The 22,303-nt window shown below is 38.9% G+C and overlaps 1 protein-coding gene and 1 long non-coding RNA gene across 3 annotated transcripts in view; one reads left to right on the top strand and one right to left on the bottom strand.

Moving 5' to 3' along the window:
- KCNQ5 (potassium voltage-gated channel subfamily Q member 5) overlaps positions 1-20,732 on the top strand; it is a 277,823-nt gene extending 257,091 nt beyond the window's left edge. For both annotated transcript variants that reach the window (XM_065681426.1, XM_065681424.1), the window contains 4 exons: positions 6,012-6,120; positions 13,737-13,868; positions 14,697-14,823; positions 15,228-20,732. In XM_065681426.1, the coding sequence (XP_065537498.1) occupies positions 6,012-6,120; positions 13,737-13,868; positions 14,697-14,823; positions 15,228-16,169 (1,310 nt within the window). In that variant the 3' untranslated portion in view covers positions 16,170-20,732. The remainder of the gene's footprint in view (positions 1-6,011; positions 6,121-13,736; positions 13,869-14,696; positions 14,824-15,227) is intronic.
- Positions 20,401-22,286, bottom strand: LOC136015456 (uncharacterized). Its single transcript, XR_010613219.1, has 3 exons — positions 22,146-22,286; positions 21,971-22,032; positions 20,401-21,680 (listed from the first exon to the last, which is right to left on the bottom strand). It is a non-coding gene; the product is annotated as an uncharacterized LOC136015456 (long non-coding RNA).
- Positions 22,287-22,303: the final 17 nt, after the last annotated feature.

The following is a 22,303-nucleotide window of genomic DNA, read 5'->3' as shown; positions in this document are numbered from 1 at the left end:
AAAGTTCTGCCATTTTTAGGGGAAAGGCAAGGGAGGAAGGAAAGGGCTACGGAGAGACCACTGCTGCACTCCTCACAGGTACTGCCTGCAGGGTGGAGGCCCAGGTCAGGCAGAAGAGAAAGGGAACTTCTTCAAGCTCATGCAGAAGTGCTCTTCCTCCCGGGAGGCACCAGTTTCATTGCTTTCCTGCGAAATTGCTTTACAGCACGGAAATGGCAACCATTTCATAAAAGCTCCCTGCAAATAATGTTTTCAAATGTTATCATCCTTATTTCCTCTTTCTTAATTTTGGCACTTGAATACTGTTGTGTGCTACCAGGGATTTTTGTGTCATTTTGTAGACAAATATTAAGCATATAACAAGAAGAGCACGTCATGGAAGTTTACTTGTTCCACCTCCTTCCTTCTTTCATGATTAGAAGAAAATGACTTGTTTGTTTGTTGGGTTTTGAGGATTTTTTAGGGATAAGGAAACAAATACACTCTCTTGGGCCCACTTTCTCTGGCCCTTGCTCTGGAAAGCATGTAAACATAAGCTGTCGCCTTTCCCTTTTTGAGGGAGCTTTGAGCGTTCTTATCATGAAACATGTGATTAAGTTCCATCCCAATTAGTGTTGCCTTTTACAGCTGATTTTTTCTATTGAGCTTAGCAAGCAGTCACAGTAAAAAGGTTTATGGAACTCTTTACTGAAAGAGAGTCAGCTTGTTGATGTTTTAAAGCAAAGGAAAATTTGAAAGAAAAACGCTTCTGGGGTAGTGAAGGGAATCTGTATTCATGGTTCAATAAATAGGAAAATAATGACAACTTGTGAAGAGGTGAGAAGTTTCATGAAACAAATTTAAACAAAGGCATTAGGCTGAGACGCATTTTATTTTGATAAAGGGAAATTGCATGAATTGTATGAACATAAACCACGAAGATTTTTGTACCTAGAGTATTTTTTGAGGGGAAAAAAGTAACAGAGATTTTGTGAAAAAATCCGTGTATTGTGACATTTGTGGAAATGCTGTAAGATATGTACATGATATCTCATTTGTTTAGAAAATGTAGGCTAAATCCCTGACTCCTCACAGCAAATGCTCAGGGTGAAGGAAGGTATTTCAATGGCAGTGTAAAGTTGAGTGAAATGCACCTATCTTTTAGGCGTCCTAGGCATTACCTAGAGCTCTACATTCCTCTACAGAAGGGGCTGAAACAACAGAATAATGAGAGTCTTAAGCTGCCAGCATTGCTTGTTGAACAAGAGGGGTCACCTGAGCCCAGTAGCCATTTCAGAGTAAGGCAGTTTGGAGTCTAACTTTAAAGCAGCTGTCTGGGCACCCCTCCTGCAGCAGGTCTACGTAGCGGCACCTCCCACAGGCACAATCTGTCCTCCAGAAGGCTGGAATTTATGTCTACATTTACTTGCCCAGAAGTTAGATGAGCTGAATTCTCCACTCATTTTCTTTCTGACCACGCGTGCACCAGACGACTTTGGAGACGAGTGTGGCATGCTGGGTGCCTTGCACTGCTGCCCTGGGCACCAGGAGCAGCTCTGTGCATGGATGAAGCTGCCAGAAGGGGTGGAGAACATGCTGTGGACCTGCACGATGAATTGCTTGGACTTCAGTTCCCAAGCTGAACTCTGGATTTTGAATGACGGTTATAAACTATGACTTAATATAACTCAGTACGTGTGAAAATTAGGCCACCATCCATTTTTCACCTTGAGTCATGCATTACAGTGAAAATCAGACTTTTTTTTCCAAATGCTTTTTTTACCAAGCTGACACAACGCTGTGCTGTAACATGAATAATTGAGAGTTATATGCAGTCTGTCATCTTCAGGCACCTATTTAGGTTTTGCCATGGCTGAAAGGTGGGTACTCAGCCTCAGCAGAATAATTTAGATCACCCACATGAAAAGCCCTAACTACTTCCTATGCAATCAAACTAAGATCAAAGTGCTTCCAAAGGCTACCAAAAATCAAGTTAAAAGGTCTCTGTTGGGATCACTGATCACTGTGTTAGGAGCACTTCCATTGAACTATTTATGGTGTCAGCACGTGCACTTACTAGTGCTGGATAGTCGTAGCTAGCATATGGCGGTTCCCAGAAAACAAATTAAAAAGTACAAAAACTTTTTGATTCTGTTTAAGCAGACACATAATTACTTGAATGTTACTGACATTGAAGACATGGAGCAATGAGGGTGATCAGAGCAGTGTCAGAGTTTTCCCAGTGCCAAAACATGTTATTAAACAACAGAAAACACTTCAAAGAAAGGACGCATGATATTTACAGAAATAATAAATCAAGCCTTGTGCGTAACTTTTGTGCAGAGCAATATGAAATGCAGCTAAAAACTTGTAAGTTTTTTGTTGATGACATGAAATGTTTCAGAAAGGAGTAATATTTTTGCTCATTTATTTGTGGTGATCATAAATGACTGGAGTTTGCATGAAGAATGCATTAATGCTGTGACAAACTAGGAAATACTAAGACAATTTTAATGACTTGTGCATGCCTCTCATCTATTTCTTGGTAATTGCTGATTTGCTGTGTGATTAATCAAAGACTTCTTCAGGAAGAAAGAGAAAGAAATTAAAAAGTGGCAATAACAAGACTGAAGCCCAAAGTAAATAATGTCAAAGATTGTAAGACAGTGGCGGATGCCTCATCAGTTGTGAAATAAACATTTTCCAGATTGACATTTAGGATCAAAACACATCCTGAATCATGAAGATGTTGGTATTAGAAAAGGGTAATTGTGTCTGGATTGTGAGACTGGCTGACACCCCTTTTCATGGAGATTTGCAACGGTATGTCTAAATTTGTATTAAGAGACATGCCATAGTTGAGACGTGATTCATGAGCTGACCCAGCAACAGACTTGAAAGGCCTGTTTAGCTGCTGGTAGAGGCTCCTGGAGGGAAGGAAAGACCAGTGCTAACCTCAGGAAGACTTGGCAGAGCAGCCAGGTTCATGCAGAGCAGCTGCTACCTAAGGTTCCTTGTGGTGTCATGGACAAAGGGTATGGGGAATTAGGAAGAAGGTTTGTGCAAGCCTCGGCATAAGCTGCCACCAGAGGGTCTACCTGCCCTGCTAATGATGTGGAAGGCTCTCTCTGGGAACAGGCAGCAGCTTGGACTGAGGCTTGTCAGAGGCCGTAACTTAGCCTCTTATGGGAATTGGCAGGGATTTTAACAGCTGGAGCTCCAAAGTGGCCAAACTGACCCCAGCACAGCCCTGACCTCAAGGATGAACTCAAGAGGGCCAGAAGCAATCCAAGTACATCTCACCTCGTAACTATGTCGTACACAACATAAGCTTCCACTGGAAAAATTCATCAGAATGTGAACTTTGATTTCACTGGTGTTTTAAGCTGGATTTTTTTTTTCCCAAATTGTTACTATGCATTTCCCAAACTTTTTTCCCAAGTCTGCTTAGTACTCTAAAGAAACATGAATGTTTCCCATATGAATCAAACACAGTTTATAGCTTTTTGGAAGTTTTATTGACATGTGGTACTGAGGGCCTGCCATAATGAAGGAAATTCATGTCAGTGGGAATATTACAATGAAAAAAAAAGGTGATTTATTAGAGGTATATCTCTTCTTAAAGCTGGCTTAAATTTGTAAGAATTTTCCAGCCTCTGTCTAAAGGTTTTGGTGGGTTTTGTATCCACATGTGAGCAACATGGAATGCTATAACTGCACTATGTTGTTCTGAAAATGGTTCTGCAAAGTTATACTGTATTAAAGAAGCTTCTATTAATGACACTATTCTTGGAAAGGACCCAGGAACTGTATCAGTGAAAGATCCATCCAGAAACATGTTGATTTTAAACTTTCAAGTTGAAGTCTCCTGTTCCATTGGGTTTACATGGTTGCAGATCTTGTAATTTTAGCATTATTATTCCTCATTTATACTGGCATATCTGAGTAGATTCAAACCTTAGAGACCCTCTGGAAATAACAGTAGCAGAAAAATCTCTGGTTTTAGTATGGAACTTAGAAATGAGCTGGGAGATTTTAGCAATGGGAGAGGTAACTGGAGAGGATGATCAGGCATGACACCTGGAAAGTTAGTGTCTTGAAATGGTGAGAACCTTCAGAGAGAGGGGGGTTTAGCTAGTGTATATACTTATCAAATAATTACACAGTTTATTTTAGCTAATCACATTTCTGGGCAGGGATACAAACATTAGGCAGGATAGGTGGAGAGACATATATATGTTATCAGTAAGACAAGCCAAGTCAGTAGCAAAGCTAGTGAAACTACAAAAAAAGAAAAGCACTCTTGTCATCACTGTAGGCACAACTTACAGCAATAGCATGGAAGGGGAGATTTCAAGGTCTTGTATGAAAAATTCATTTTTACAATGTGAAACGGATCTTTTTAAGGTTGCATTTGATTGTTTCGTGTGTACTTAAGCACATAATTAACTTGGCTGTAAACTATCTTTCCTTCTGTATTAAACTGATCTGCCAAAGATGAAATCTCCTGCTCTTCAAAGGAGATGTTCCTCATCAATGTACCAGTTCAGTAACAGTCAAAGAAGAAAGTATATTCTTGAAGGTAATGAACTAGCCAGGGCCATCAAAATAAATTACTGTGTCCAAATATTAAAACTGTGAAGACGACAATGCAGCAATACCAGTTCCTGAAAATGCAGCCTAGTACAATGTGTTTATACCAAGATAGAGTTCCTATTAGATTTAAAAGGTACCACAAAATTTCCAGGCACTTCTGACTGACAAGGAATACTTTTTAATTTACAGTCCTTCTGAAAAAGGAGCTTGCAAAAAATGTCCTGCAGTCATTTGTATCTGATTGCACTTCAAATCTGCTTATGATAAAGCCTGAAATGGTTTACTTGCTGTATTTCTGGATGACTAAGCCTGTATTTCAAATAACAGCATGAATGTAGGCAGGGGCATAGGACTTGGAAGAAATCTCCTCCGTTACTGAGAGTTACTAAATCCCATCCTTTTTTCTCCATTTTACACTCCCTTCCTCATTTTACACTCTGTTTCTCATGAAGCAGAGGCACTTCACATGTTGAAATACAGTGACTTTGGGTGAAATTCTTCACCTGGGCACTTGGACTTTATGCAGTTGAAGAAGCATGGTTTGGGAGGAAATAACAACTACCCTCAAGAGTTTTCCTGTACTTTACATGCATTCAAGACTTATATGATGTGCTGGCACGCACTGACCCTGTGCTGCTTGCTCTGTTTCTATTCCAGCACATTTTAAGTTTGTAAACCTTCTTGGTCATGCATCAGTCCCTGTTTTCTTTGTGTGTTGAGGTATGCTGGGTACTTCTGAGATTTCTAAGTAATTCTCAAATGGCAGCTCTGCAAAGGTGGTGTTACGAAGGGTAGAGGATCCATTTTTTTCAGGCAAATAAATACAGGAACTTGGCTTAAGTTCCTGTTGCAAAGGAAGGCTGCAATATCTACATGGCTCTGAGGGATAAGGTAATTAGTCTGCGATGTATGTCATTCTCTATTAATTTCTGGTAAAAAGGCACTGTGTTTCTTTTCATCTGCTATAAAGTATTGGATCATTCCACAGCCTCCTTATTAAATGAAATGGATCTTCTATCTTGAATGGCAGGTTGATCCATAGTGGTAAAAAAATAGCAATTTAATATAACTTCAGCCTCCTTTATTTCTGCCATTCCATCTGTTAGTTCACCACTTTCCCTTAAGACAGAGAATGTGATGAAAAACAATGAGACATCAGGAAAAGACATACTGGTACTCAACACCTAATTTGTTTGAAAAATAGCACAGCTTGCTTCCTTTCTAACTTTTACTGTTTACACTGGGGGACTACCCAGGCCTTTTATGACACAAGCATAGACACACACAAGTACATTATATAGTTCATAAATTGATGAAGTTCTGTCTTGTTTGATTTGTAGTCCTTATTTTTACAGAACCACTGTGCGGGCAGTTAGTAAACGCTAAGGAAGAGATTTTTGAATGCTGCTTGTTTAGTCTGCTCTTGTATTTTGCAGCTGACACCAGTCTTGGAACAGATGATGTTTACGATGATAAAGGGTGCCAGTGTGATGTGTCAGTAGAAGATCTCACCCCTGCTCTTAAAACTGTCATCAGAGCAATCAGGTGAGTAAAAAATACTGAATGAATAAATATTTGAGATTTCTTTAATCAAGATACTAATTAGCTGCCTGTCAATTAATAAAATGTGTTTAACTTATTACATGGCTATATTTGTTACATAACTAATGATAATATAGTTTATGCTTCCTTTTCACCAGTTTTTTAGTTAAGTTAAAAGTTAAGATAGTTTATCTATTCTGTTACCATCTTTGCAATGTCTAAATATATTACATAATTGACTCAGGAAAAAAAAAAAAAAAAAGAGTAATGAATGCTGGTTTCCACTACATTTCCTGCAATCCAAAATACCGTAATCCAGGTTGATGCAATTCTGCTGAATGTGTTATCACCTTGCCTAGAAAATTATTTCCTTTAAAAGTTTAGGGGGTTCTTGAATTTCCATATTCCTGAAACTGTCTATGACTTTCTTGCAACTTTCTTCTGGTAACAGCAGAATAATTACATTCACTCAGTTATGCAAAGCCTTGCCTGCTACCATCCAGTGAACTGAATATAACCCAAATAATTTCAGACTAATAGTCTCCCTTTTTTCCAAGAAAGCAGCAAACTGCATTGAAACTTACAAGATTACCTGCACTGAAAGCTTAAATTTAATATTCACCCTACTGAGACTGCCAAAGCTCTTCATTTTCCCAAATATTTTGAAATGCAAATCCTGACAAGCAAAATCCCCACCATAAAGAGTAGCAAGGAGAGCTCAAGCATTCCCTCTCTGCTGACAGCAAACCCGAGGATATTGCTGGGGGTCACCCCAGTGGCTCTGCATCACACTCACATCAGTGCCTGACACCCTTTCTGCAGGCAGGCAGGCAGCAGCCACAGGGGGTTTCTGCCAAACCAAATGGAAAGATGATGTTTTCCCTGCAAGGAGACTCTCGCCTGGGTCTTCTCAACACTATGGGAAGAAAGAACTCAAGCCCCTTCTCAGATATTTTCACAGTGGTAACCTATGCGTGTGTATTTCCTTCCTCTTTTTCCACTGATTGCCAATGAAGACCGATAGCGAGTAAGGCTGTTCCTAATACTTTTCTCCTAGCACAGACAGCTTGACAGATCACTTCCAGACTTGTGTTCCAATAATTTTTCCAACATGCCTGGAAATGACCTCACAGGACGTGTCAGATACCAGGTCTGTGTCCACAGCCACTGCAACTGGCAACTCAAATGTCAGCGCTGAGAACCATCTCTTGCCAGCTATGTTTCAGCAGGTGACAGAAATCCTTCTACACAGTGGACACCCACCTACAAGGCAGGCCTTTTCTTTCAAGTGGAAAATGCTCAAATTAGGATCAGTCAGCGTACTCCGTTGGCTCTGGTGCCAAAGATCATTGCCTGTGATGATGCATTTTAAGTAGACTGGTTGACTCTTAACTCCACGTGCACCTTGCCACTGTACTGGCAAGTGATACCAACAATCATCTAATTCTTAATACTGTTCAAATCCCTTAAAATCAGCTTGACATTTTAATACTAAATTAATGGAGCTTGTTTACAAATGAACCACTAGATTGCTCAATGCATCACCTACATCTTTGCTTGGTTCTCTTGGTAATTACCAGCTCTAACAGAAAGTAAACAGATGTGAAGGACATAGTTGACAAACTTTCTCCACAGTGCCATCTACAGATATGTTCTAATAAGACGAGCAAAGGTGCAACAGTTGTTTCAGACATGTACTACTTAACGGGTAAGAGTCAACTTTTTAGGTTATTTCCAATTTTTTATCTGCATACTTGCCTTACCAAAAAAACAATTCATTTCACACTGAGGATGAGAATAAGAATCTCCACTTGCGAGCAATTAGCCATGGACCTCTTCCAACTCTCCCTGCAAATGTTAGTGTTTTACTGGATTACAGGCGGCGCATACATCTTGCTTCAGAAATACACCTGTGTTTAAGATCTGTAAAGCAGTAATATGCTATGATCTTCAGACTTCTGTTAAATGCTATACCTTAATCTCTCAAAATCAAGAGACTGATAATTCAGTACAGCAGGTAGCTGATACTCCTCTTTCTGATTATTCAGAGTGTCTGTTACCTGACTACACTGAGATCTATGCAAACATCTGAAGAAGGATCTGAGACACTATATAGTAACTGTAGAATTTCAAGATGATAACATCTGCTTATGTGGAAACTTTGTGCCTCATTTTGAAGTTTGTTTTCAGCAACGGCTTTGAATTGCAAAGGCCATGGGGGAGGGTAGAAGCTGTTTTTCCTTTCATGCTGTATACAGAGGCAGATGAAGAGAGAAGGTACTTGCATAGCTTCATGAGACACTATGAAAAGACCCCAAATATAAGCACATGCACCGTTACATCCATTCTGGCTATATCATCTTGAAAAACTGCAATAAGGGAGAGTCATTATTTTTTCCTGCTTGGAGCTAAGTATAAATTGGTTTACAATGATACAAATGGTCCTTTTATTTTGTGGAAAAAAAAATAAATGAGCAAAATTAATTAGTGCCTGTGAGTTTACAGAGGTAGGGCATCCCTCAGTTTTGGAATAAGAAAGAACTGAGATATTTTTCAGTGAAAGGAGCCTAGAATATGCATCTTACTCTCAGGTTGGGCAACAGTGAAATAGCAAAAGACAAAACCAGTTTTATTTATAATCTTTCATTTTTGTAATTTCAAAGTGTACCACTTCAGTTTTGACCTTGCTTACATTTTTCCCAGGATTAATTTATTCTTCAAAACTACTTGATTTTAAACAAACCCTCAAACTTTCACTTTTAAATAGTCCATACAGGAGATGGAGAAAACAGCTATTCCCTGAAAAAGTTCTTAACGTATTGGCCCATTCCAAAAAATAGGACCCCCAACCAGTCCTACTGAAGACCCATTGGGCAGACCTGTCCAGTAACAACATGTCAAGCTACTAGCCTCCTCCCAAAGCCCTCACAGGCTGTCTTCCACAGTCCATTTCTTGTGCTGCCCCTTCCTTACTACAAACTCTCTGTCAGAAAAGATCAACTGAGGCAGTAGGAAAAGTAAGGAAAAGCTACTCAATACATTTGCATAATGTTGGGTGAGCAGGGAACAGACAGTGTGGTGAAACGTGGTGTGCTCCACAGCATGCCCTAGGCCAGGCCAGGATCAGTTCCACTCCTCTGCAGCCTCTGGATGGTATGAGAGCAGTGCACAAAACAGTTGTTGCTGAGGGTACTCTGAGCCTTTCTGCCAGCGTGTTTCGTAGCACTACTCAACCAGCCCTAGTCTTGTCAGGAACAAAAAAAAAAACGCTAATATCCTGCAGAGTTCCTGCAGAATAACAAAAAACATTGCATTTTCCAGCTTTATTAGTTCACAACGATGAATGCATATAAAAGAGACTAAAAAGAAGATGAGGATACCTTGTTTCCATATGTTGCCATATCTCTGATCATTTTTCATCACAAGAAGTGCTAAATTTTGTAATACTCTCCACAATGGAAATGATAGAATTATTTTACTATTTATGAATATAAAATCAGATTTGAGAAGCATAAATAAATATTCAATAGGAAATAACTGCAATGGCAGTTTCAGCTAGACTTATAAAATGCATTTTTAGCAGCCATTATGAATTTGTTCAATGGCGGTATTTCAGAGTCCTCTATTTCTTTTAAATCCCAACACATTTTATATCTTCTGCCCAGATGGTCCTCAGAGTCTCGGCAAGGCTCTTAGATGTGTCTTTGGCTATGACGGCACTGTGTTTGGGAGAAAATGTCCCTGGCTGCTAGGGGATTGGTTAATGCAGATAAAGATCCGAGAGAGGAGGCAGTTTTGACCCACTCACCGTACATATAGTGGAACTGTCTCTCAAACACTTTTGTCTGTTGGCCTTTCTATATTGGATCCTGATCTCTTCTGCACATTGCAGTCTACGAAGAAGAAGGGTTATTTGGCAAGGAGAGAGAGAGGAACCAGCACAGCTAAATCTGTGTGCACCTGTGCACCTGCTTTCCTGATGTAGTTAGTGATCAAAGAACCTGTGGTCACCTCATTCTGCTATGGGTAAACAACCTCCCTGTCTTTTAATCTTCAAGACAGTAACCATGTATGAGTTTACCTGAATCCCAGTAGAATGAAGATAGTTCATTCCTGAGATAGTAGCAAGACTTAAAAAACACACAAAAAATAATGTGAATACAACAGGGCTGCACAGAGGATAGGAGATGTTCTGACTCAGTGCTAGTCTCAGTAAAGTGTACTATTGACAAGCAAAATAGCTTTTGGGGGCAATGTGAATGAAAATTAAAATGAAAAAAAATTAAAAGATATGCAACCTGCATGTTCAGAAAACACCATCATTCTAGATCAGGGCTGATCCTGTATTTGACAACAGATAAATTAAATGGATGCTGCTTTTGGCTGCTAGAGGTCAAGAGGACGAAAGTTGGTATAGGACATGTAATTTTCTTCAGGGCAAGTGAAGATTAGTGGGTCCTGTGGTTTAGACCTTGACAATAGACAAAAGACTTTGATATATTCGTCTGCTTCAACACAAGACTCTTCTTTTGCTCTCCTCTGGGTGCATCACTGAAATAGGCTACTTTTTATGTCTAATTCTCACCAGAAAATTGTCATGCTTGTGACTTGGGTTGGTTTACAGTCATGTATCATCTATCACATTAGATTTGAGTTATAAAATACCACCTCGCTACATGGCATACAAATAATCGTTTTAAAAGCCCTGGGGACTATATGGTTTTGTTCTTTTGGGTTAATTCTTACTTTCAATTCCTGCCGTTTGGTCAGTACTGGCAGTTCAGTATCGTCAGTGGCAACTCAGTTCTGTTTACGATGAGTCTTGTTTGCCCCCTAGTGGTATAATTACAAAAGACAGACTGAGCTGTAGTTTGCCCTGTTCCTCCTGTACATCTTACGGGCTTCAAAAACTTGGGATATGAATAACATTTTCCCTTTTTCGCACCCACATGTGCCCTCATAAGTGAACCCTTTGTTTTTATCACAGGGGAAAACATCAGAATAGGCATTTTTTTATTCTCGAAGCACAAATGCAGGAAGCACAAAGGTTTTTTTGTTCAATTATATTGTCATTTCAAGATACAGAAAGCAAATTGAGTTTTTAAAATTGACAGTAAGTAACTATGGTGAATCAATCAAATTTAAGAACTGCAAAGGAGTTGCTAGGCTCCACCACTGAAAGAATTCAGGTTTTCTGTTTCTCAATTAACTTGCAGGCTTTTAAAATGCCAGTCTTTTATAACCCTTCAGGTTTGTTGCACAGTTTATGTAAAATTTTGCATATTTGAAGTAAAAAGAAGTATGGGTCTGTTCCAAACTCTGCTGAAGTTAATTAAGATGGCATGACATGAGCTAATATCTGAACAAGAATTAGTGCAATTACACCTCACTGATACAGCCGTGATGCTGCCCATCCTGCCTTTTACTTCTGAACATAATGAGCAAACTGCCTTGATAAGCAAAAAAACTGTTACAAAGCTGAAATTGAAAGCAGCAATGAAGACTTGTGTGCACACTGATTAATAGTTTCTATGGCTGTTAATAAAAATTAGTCTTCGGTTTCTTCTCTCGTAAAATCACCCAGTTGTGGTAAATTCAGTTGTCTTCAATTACACTATTAATTCTCTGGTTCTGCTTTTCTAGTAGAGTTTCATATTTTTACTTTATCAAGAGCATGAAGTAAAAAAGTTGTGACCGCCAAAACAAAGAGAATAATAACAAAAGAGTGATGCTTTCTTGTATGTCAGCTACATCATTTATTCTTTGTAACCTGAATAAAGAACTATATTCAGGAGACTTGTGTGTGTTGTCAGACTATTATGAACAGAACACCCTGGCACCATTTGGCAGATAAAAGAAAAAAAAATCTACATTCCAGCTTTAGAGGCCTTCAGATTACAAAAGATGCTGAAAGCCATTAGTCTGTAGAACTGGCTGACATGTAAAAGAGTAAAGTGCATCATCTGACATACTTAAAACTGTATGGAGATCAATCCTGAACTGTCAAGGTGATGGACTACTCCTAACAGGCATTTTGCATTTTTAATTTCTATTATCAGAATCATAGTTCAAGTTCTATACCAGTGACAAACAATCTCATTTTTAACTAGTAGTTACCAGAATGGGAAATACCAATAGCCTAAGCACTGTTGGAAAAGGCTGATACTATTTGGAAGAACATTTATGTATGATGCAGAAATCAGTAGAGGATCTGCATATACTATTAATCTGACTCTACATACCTATTATCATAATGTCTGTCCTAACTATACAAAGTATGGTTTTCCTAAATTCCACTAACACATTAGTAAATCTATTTTTATCACAGAGTGAGAGCCAAGCTTTGGGGTTTATTATAATTCATTGTTTTACAGCTGCTAAATATATATCAGACTAAACACAGAGAGAATATATTCGCATGAAATATTGGCATTTGGAATAGGTTGCCAATTTACTGTGTCTGCCTTTTAAATGCAAATATCAGCAGTATGGCCCTAATGGGAATTCATAAGCTCTGTAACACTGACCAGAATGGGCAACACACCTTATCCCTTGGCTTCTCTTCCAGTTCTTATACAGTTGTCTCTTCTGCAGTTCTCAGGTAAACCAAGGAGAATTGCAGGTTTTACCAGCTGATGTGGAAAATCAACTCACTCTCATTTACTTTCAAAATTTATCACTCCTATTATTTAAAGTTTGCTATTTAATATCAAGTGCTTCATTCTAAAAGAAGCTACTCAATGGACATCACATTCACATAAGCATCACAGAAACTTGTGCAAGTCTCACATAAAAAAAATATATATGCCATTCATCAATTTTGAATATTTGCTGTTACCTGATGCTTACTATTCTGCATCAAATTCAAGGAAAAAAAATTATGAGTGGTAATTAAACAATAATTCCCATAGACTTCAATATGGATCAAACATCTAATTAAACAATAATTCCTGTAGATTTCAGTATGGAACAAACATGAAACTTCTCTTTAGCCTGCAAAGTTTGAAGTTTTAGTCTTTTTTGATGACTTTAGTCATCAAAATTAAACAGTTACTTGGGCCTGAATGTTAACTAAAAATAAAAATTGATGAAAAATTGAGTACATAATTTATTGGGGTTTTTTTACAAAAAGGAAGGTAAAAAACTTAAAATGCATACCAGAAGATGATTATTATTTCTTTTTGTGTAATTGATTTGTTAAAGAAATCTTTCTTCTAATAAGGACAGAAGTAGCTTAAGCACAAACATAACTTACAGAGTATCCCATTCAAGTCAGCTGGACTAAGCCTAGTTTTAACTTAAGCATGCTCTTCAGTACCTTTCATAACAGGCACCTAACATAAAAAATGACAGATAGGTGTGTACTGATAAACCAAACACTGCAGTGCTCTGCACTCTTTAAAATAGTGTTACTTGTTGTGTCTTAAATAACAGTTCAAATGGATAGCTACAACACATCTGTACTTATTAAAAACTCGTGTGAAAGGAAAAGTTCACTTGCACAAGCTGTTTGAAATATCTTCCACTTAAAAATTAGCTGTCAAATTTTATCACTGCAATATAATGTATTGTTTCACAACAGTTGAAGATTAATCTGCGAAATGTTTTTTTCCCCGCAGAATTATGAAATTTCATGTTGCAAAGAGGAAGTTTAAGGAAACACTTCGTCCATATGATGTGAAAGATGTCATTGAACAGTATTCAGCAGGTCATCTAGACATGTTATGCAGGATTAAGAGTCTTCAGTCTCGGTAAGGAAAGAATCATTTCTGCTCTGCATAAGCATCTTACATTATGTCATTCACAACATAATGAATATTGGTAATCTTTAACATTTCTGTGTTACATTTGGGTAAAAATTGCCATCCATGCTTCAGCCCAACCTCTCTATGAGCACAGATGAGCCAGAAACTACGTTGTGGGTAAAAGCAAGCAAAAAAATATGTATCTAAATTGTCCCCAGAACATGGAAGTCTGAACAACAGAAAAGGTAATCCTTTACCTGTAAAGTCTAGTCATAACCAAGGAATTTAGTCAGGAGGCTGACAGAAGGAAGCCTTTCTCTTTCCACATAAAAGAAATTGTGAATTGCTGGTAATGCAGTATGTATGTAGTTTTTATGTTCAAAATTCCCAGCAATAATAATTTGAAAACAAAACGCAACTTTCCATTATGTGTATCGTTACCAGCATTAGGGCTGAGTCTTCTGCTTCAAACTGACAACTTTCCCAGGACTTGATGCTGTTGTTAGGATGGGATTGCTGAAGGTGGCACTGGTACATCTGTTCCTTCACAACACCAGGCTGCTGGAGAGTCCACCTGCTCTCTCCCACTCTTAGCAAGTCTAGCTCTGGGTCTCCCAGATGATGGCTAAGTTCTGGCCGCTGGTTATTGTCAACAGGAAAGAAACGCAGTCTCAAATGCCTTCTCTTTTTTTTTTTTTTCTTAATTAATAATTTTTTTTTCTCAGGTGCTTCTCTGAAGTACTGTGATTTTAATTTTTAATATACAGATACAGCAAGCACTTCAAAATCATCATTGTTTTCAGCAATCACAGCAGCTTTTGATTTCTCTTACAGCGTTGACCAAATTCTTGGGAAAGGACAAATCACAGCAGATAAAAGAAGCAGAGAAAAGAATCCTGCAGAGAATGAGACAACAGATGATCTCAGTATGCTAGGACGTGTAGTCAAGGTGGAGAAACAGGTAAAGTAATTATCTGTGTCACGTTGTCTTCCTCTATTGCTCACGCTTTTTTTGTCTAATTTATTGCCACTTTCAAAGGCTGAGTGGGTTTGGTTGGGTTCTGTTCTAATACCTGCTTCATTTACACGTTGAAATAAAATTGGTATTACTAGCATTACCACAACTGTCTTCCATATACAAAAAAGTAAGCAAGGAAAAATCACAGATTACATTTTTTCCCCCTTTTATCAGCTTGCTTATGAAAAATTTACATGGCTTTTGACATTCTTTTTCCAAGTCTCAATAGAATATACCAAGCTTTTTCCATTTTTCTCTTCAGTAGTGACATTTTCCCTTTGCTTGGGTTGAAAATATTTTAAATTAGTATTTGGCATTAATGTTAACCTCTTCCTCTCCTCCTGTAGGTACAATCCATTGAGTCAAAACTGGACTGTCTATTAGATATTTATCAACAAGTTTTGAGAAAAGGATCTGCATCTGCACTCACTTTGGCTTCATTTCAAATGCCAGCTTTTGAGTGTGAGCAGACTTCTGATTACCAGAGTCCATCGGACAGCAAAGATTTGTCCAATTCTGCACAAATTAGTGGATGTGTATCCAGATCAGCTAGTGCCAATCTTCCTCGTGGCCTGCAGCTTATACTGACACCAAATGAATTTAGCACTCAGGCTTACTATGCTTTCAGTCCAGCTATGCATAGTCAAGCAACGCAAGTGCCAAACGATGGACCTGCAACAGTTAATAATACATCAAACCAAATAAACCAGGCAACTAAGCCAGCAACTCCAACAACATTACAAATACCACCTTTCTCATCAATGAAGCATATCAATAGGCCTGAGCCCGTTCATATTATTCCTGTAACCACACAGGAAAATATTTCTGATGTCACCGCTTGCCTTGTTGCATCAAAGGATAACGGACAAGTTGCACAGCCCAGTGCGACGAAGGATCTCACATGGAGAAAAAGTCTGGATACAGAAGGGGAACCTTTGCTCTCAGTTAAACCTGTGGTGCAAATGGATTTAGGAAAATCTTTATCTGTACAAAACCTTATACAATCAACAGAAGAACTGAATGTACAGATGGCTGGCAGTGACTCCAGTGGTTCCAGAGGTAGCCAAGATGTATACTCCAAATGGAGGGAGTCAAAATTATTTATAACTGATGAAGAGTTGGAGACAGAGGCAGGAACAGAGACTACTGAAGCCATCTCGCGCCCGTTAGTGGAAACAACTCTCTCTGCTGACTCTCTAAGGACTGGAATATCAAGATCATCTCAAAGCATCTACAAGCCAGGGGACGGTACAGAAGCACTCAATCTGCTCCATGTCAAACTTAAATAACAGCTTGTGGGCTTTCTTCATTGGCTGGGTCATTCCTCTAGTCATACATATCATAGCATGAACTGTTTTGAAAGCCTTTTTAATAAGATAAAATCACAAAAATCAGGATGAATCTGCAAAGCAGTTGAATGAGCCCGTATCTCCTAGTTGCATGTAAATGCATGTTTAAGTGATGGCTAAGATTCAGATTTACACCTACAGTACGGCAGCCTTTCATGTAGTACAGTAGGTTCAATAATGAGTTGCCTACAAAGCTAATGCTGCAGGATGTATCAAAAAGCAAAAATTCGAGCATTTAGACCTAGTGCTGTTTTTACAGGGCAGAAGTAAAAATTGTAAGGTTTAAAGCACTTTGCTTCTGAACTAATTAAATATATATATATATAATGTCCTGATTTAGATGATAGTTTATGTTTACAACAACAAAAATTATCTACAGCTGCTAGCAAGGTACCAAGGAAGCCAGTAACATGGGATCAGAAATGGCTGCCAGTTGCAAGATACACCCATTAGCTCGTCAGTAATCGGTTATTTTTAACTCTGAAAACCAGTATGTTAATATCCATCCGGTTTTTGGTGATTTAGTGCTTTGGCAAAAGAACCTGACACACCACTATCATGTTGAGTTTCTTATAACAAGAACATTCTTTTGCTATGAAAAGTTTGTATTTTAAGGGTTGGGGCTGGCCTTAGAAGGGGATAACCTGTGTGACTGCGCTAAAAATTATGGGGAATCTCTCATTCTTGCTGTCCCATTGAGAAGCTAGCTTGTGAATTTTGGCAGCAGTAGGTGAGGGAATGAAGCAGGTGCTGCCTTTATTGTAGAAGCTGTATTTTCTTGTGTGGAAATTTTGGCAATTTTCCTTGCAGCCCCAACCTGATACCATGACAGCACTTGATAAGGCTGGGAAAGGAGGGAAAATGAGGAACTGAAATACAGAGTAAAAGTAAATAGGATAGAACTGGGAAGAGAGAATGGCAGGAAGAGAATGATCGCAGAAAAGGAAGGTAAAGAGGCAAAAAGATACATGCATTTTAAATCCAGCTTATCAGTCACAGATATTGAGTGTTATTTCCAAAAAAAAGAAAAAAAAAGCCATGTAGGCAATCAGAAATGGTAACAGAAGTAGAAAAGATTGAGAAAAAAAAAAAAAAAAACCAAAACCCTAAAAGCAAGGGGGTTTTGTTTGCTTTTTTTAAAAAAAAATGAGGAGGTGGGAGAGGAAAGTGGGCACACTCACAGTTCAACACTGTGTCCCAACTGCAGTCATTTCTTGTGAACTTTCCAAGAAAGGACCTTCATACTGCTTCCTCTTAATACCCAAGTTTTAAATTCAAAGTCTACATCAGAGCCAGCATTCCTGCTTGATACATCCTCTTTTTTTCTTAACCTAACCTACAGTTCCCTTCTGCTGAGATGCAGGAGCAATGTTAGTGCCTATCTGCACATCCCCAGTAAGGCTTCACCACTGGGAGAACCCTTGCAGAGCCTAACAGGCTTTCACTCTTCCCAGCTGAATGAAGTTTATGTGCTTTGTCTTCCCCCATATTTATAACCCACCTGCACCACAAGCTTGTAGACAACCCAACTTGGGCTCAGCTTCCCTCTAGCAGCAGGAACACCGAATGTATTGGGGGTGCCAGTGCCAGCTCACTCAGGGCGGTGTTTTCTCAAGGCCCAGACCTGCTGGGAACTTATTATGTACATCAAAAACATCACTCCAGTCTTAACCATGGCTAAATGCTGTAGATTGTATTGTGAAGGACTTGATCTGTTTACTATAAAACCATTGTAATTTCTGCTTCCATATCTCCTTTACAGAAGTATTCCTGGATGTTACATGACAACCTTATTATGTGAAAGTACATGCAAACTGTAGAGTGTATATATTGTGTCGTTATATGGGGTCCACGGATAGTACACTGTGTTCCATGGCTCACGCTGGAGCAAGCTTCAGCTGTTAAATCCTGAAAGACACCTTGAAGCACAATTTCCTCACCACTGATTTGCCATATGACTTACCACATTCAGCCTTTCCTTTTTCTTTTATGTGCAGTCTGACATACTAAAGTGTGATTACAACAGTAACTTTGTGAGGATAAATAGTGGGTGTTTTCCACATCTCAGTTCATTTAACTATTAACTGATTTGAATGTCTGCAGTTTACCCAGACTGATCTGTAAGTTTAGAGTACTATCCAAAATTTTAAAACTTACAAGGTTGGGGGTTTTTAGGTTTTTCTTTATTTTTTCCTAACTCTCTATGGTGCCTTGGTCACCTTTCATATGGAGCCTCCTGCTGACCTAAGCATAAACCTGCACTTAGGATCACTTAAGAAGAAAGAGGTGGAGCACGTGGCTACTGTGTGTCAGTATTGAAACTCCCTTCCCCTCCTTGATAAGATTGAAAAATCAAGGCATCATGAGTTGGACACCACTCTTCCACCTTCATCTGCGTGAGCAGATGATTGCAGCCCCATTGACCCAGAAGGTGTCAATGAGAGAACTGAGCATTGGCCCTGCCTGTACCAATTCTGCACAGAAACAGGGCCTTGGTTTTGCTGATAATTTATCTCACAGAAACTTGGTATTTTTGCCTTAAATGACATGCTTGAGTCCTTCTAACTTTAATTTATTTAATACAATTTTGTGCACAAAAGAATGAGTTCTATAAATTATGTATGAAAATGTTAATGTCTTTACAAAGTACTAATAAATCCAAAAGATCGTATCTTTTCAAATTATGGTTTAAAATCCTATTTTTTTTTTCTTTTATGCTCACCATTATTATTTTTGTAGCTGAAAGTCTTATCCTGTAGGGATTTTTTTAAGATAATATTGATAGAAAATAGAGTGAATATATGAAATTCTGGAGAGGAAGAACTGTTTGTTTGGATTTTTATAAGCTTTGCTCATATTTCCTCATGAGGAGTTTCCTGTTTCTATGCTTTTGCTTTAAAAGACAGTGTCATGAGTGACAGTCATTCATTGGTTTCACAAAAGAAGGACCTGTTTGGCTTTTCAAGTCTTGTCCTGAGCTCCTTAAAGTCCAGCTCAGGACAGTTAACAGGAATTGTTCATGAGTAGGGACAAAGGACAAATTTTTTTCTGATTACAATCCACTTGAGGATTGCTGAAGACAGAATCTGAACTTACATAAGAGCTTCAGGAATTAAGCCTTATCCAAGCAATTGTTTTCTGATCAGCATGTTTCTTACACCTAATTGAAGAGAGAAAAGAATAGTTTTGATGTTTATTATTTGTTAAAAAATTTGTATTTGCTCCTGGCTTATATGATCTATACTTTTTATTTAAATATGAATATGGTGTTTTAGCCTAGGGTTCAAGATTGCAAAGATGATACACTTTTATTCACAGTGCCCACAACTGTTCCATATATTTTTGAGATAATCCTACTTAGAGTGACTTGCTCTCGTTATAGTATGATGATGAGTAATTCACCTGCTCTTCTGTGATAGGTCAAATCATATCAAATTGCTAATGTGTAGTAGAACTTCTGGTGTACAACAGTATTTCTGGATTGGGACCTGCAATCCTTACTCAAGCAAAAATTCTACAGAATGCCTTCATTCTATGGAATTAAATATTTTTTCTTGAATTGGGAGCTCAGGTTCAAATCCTTATTTTGTTGGGCATCTGTTTAAAGTGAAAATGGTAATATTCCAGTTATTTCCTGAGGAAACTTAATACTTAGCTGAATTTACCCATGTCACATTGACTATATAAAAAATAACGCACAAAGTACTGATGTAAAAAGGGATGAAGAGACGAGACATTTTTAAAAAGCACAGAGAAAAGAAGAATAATCAAAAAAAAAAGGAGTGAGCAGGAAAAGAATATATAACAGCAAAGGAATGAAAAAAGAGTTTAAACACCTGATGCTAAATTCATCCTTGGATGGCTTCACTGACTTCAATGAATTCACTGCCCAACTAGGTGGGGTTCAGCCTCCATTGGGATAATCAGGCTCAGTTCCAGTGACCTTAAAGGAACTGAACCCACGTATAACAGGAATGAATTTGCCTCTCTGGGCCAACTTTTATCCTGACTCATATATCATGCAATCCTTTTGGATTCATTAGGTTTGGATGAAATACAGGTCAGAAAAGAATTTGCCCCAGATATTTCTGCTTCACATTTTTTTTCAAGTGTGTTAATTGACTTAAAATGGATTACAACATCACACAAAGTACTGTCACTGTCTACAAAGGTTAACCGTTTTTTAAAATAAGAACTGTCCCCTGCAGCGTCAGTGGAAGCATGTAATATTTTCCTGTCCATTCATCTGGGTGCAAACGTGGCCGTTCATTTAGCTGTGGCTACATTTAGGACAATTCCACACATACCCAGTATCATCTGCTATTGGAAGCATCTTTTACTTCTTTGAAAGATAAAAAGACAGTTTCATAAGAGGCTTAAGAAATTATGAAGGCTGCTTCCACTGACACTGCAACAACATTAGCCAGTACATTACAATGTTAATTGTAACTTCTTGACAACGTTGAATCCATATTGTTGTTAATAAAAATGATTTTAAAAGTACCATGCTTACTGGATTTTTTTCCTTACATAAAAGATTGTGTGGTGTTAGCATGTACCAGGCAAGAAAAGAATCTGAACTTGCTCACTGTTTTCCTTGTGAAATTTTACATTTTTTTTATTGAATGGACCAAACTGGAATTTAGCTAGAATAAAATGCACACAAACCAGCCTGATAGGTTCAGTTTCTGGTTACCGTTTACAGCAGAGTTTACGTCATGTTTCAGCACCTCTATGAAAATGAGTTTGGAAGTTATTATTACCTTCCCTGTGAAATAAACAGTGATTGATTCAGGATCAGCAATCAGGGGCCTGTGTGAGGAGCAGGATTCCTCAGGGAAGGCTGATCTGCAACCTCAGTTTAACTTGAGGCCTAGTTAAAGCCCTTCCCTCTGTGCTGAATCATGAAAGTTGCTCTAGAATGCTACTGCACCATACCTACAGCCTTCTTTCCTCACTTTGCTCTTCCTGCAATCCTGCTCAAGATAAGCTTTAGCATTTGAATGTATTAAATCTATAGCGCCTGTCCTTGTGGTGAAGTCACTGCCTCTGTGGAGGCTTCAAAACAGAGCATGATTTCCACGCACAGATGACCCCCTACCTCTCTGATGAGTGAAATCTTGAATACTGAAATTTAAAGACACAGTTTCCAGAAAGGCAGATTTTCCGTGTCTGCCATTGGTATCCATGGGCTGTGTAAACACTACCAAGCTCTGCCTAAGAATAAACATGGGACAGGAAAAAAGTCAAACATGTATGCAGGCTCTTCTTCTATTAAAACAGGCAATCTCGATTCATGTGTACACACACATAGCAGGGAAGCGTCAGAAGCCAGCAGTGCAAGTTTTTCCTTTTTGAGTTACCCTGCAGGTCACAACAGCCAGGCACAGTCGGTCATGTCATGCATGAAGGCACATACATCAGTGTTCACCATTCAGCTCTGTACCATGCCTAAAAGGGAAATTTAAAGCCCTCGCTATGCAGACGATCAGTGTAACTGAAGCTTTTCCTTTGTATTATTTTTCCACTGTGCCACTGAGCAAGCAGTGGCACAGGTTACCCAGGGAGTTTGTGGAGTCTCCATCCTTGGAGATACTCATAAGCTAGCTGTACACAGTCCTGGACAAGCAGCTCTTAGTGTCCCTGCTTGAGGAGGGGGCTGGACAAGATGACCTCCAGAGGTCCCCTCCACCCTCCGCCCTTCTCTGATTCTGTTTGCAATATTGTATCAGCTTTAGTACCTTCGGTCAAACTAATATCTTCATTAAAGCATCATTAAATCTTGAGTTTAAATATGGCTTCCCTAAAAAAATCAGGCGGCAATACATCAGCGTGACACGAGCCTAGACACCTAGCAAAACCAGTGTCCCCCTCCCTCCCCAGCTTCCTCTGAGGCTGCCCCTGCACCCTACAGACTTGGGCCTTCCCACACGTTCAGGACCGACTTCTTTCCCTCCCGTCCTGAAACATGGCTGCCTCCGCCTCCGCCTCCTCCTCACTGGAGCCACCCACGCCTGCCCCAAGGCCGGCACAGAAGTAACGGAGTGAGAAGGCAGGACTCGGGACCCTAGAGC

This window comes from Lathamus discolor, chromosome 5 (assembly GCF_037157495.1).
Source record: "Lathamus discolor isolate bLatDis1 chromosome 5, bLatDis1.hap1, whole genome shotgun sequence".
NCBI classification, from domain to species: Eukaryota; Metazoa; Chordata; class Aves; order Psittaciformes; family Psittacidae; genus Lathamus; species Lathamus discolor.
The sequence above is the reverse complement of the archived record's forward strand: the minus strand, read 5'-3'. Positions and strand labels throughout refer to the sequence as shown.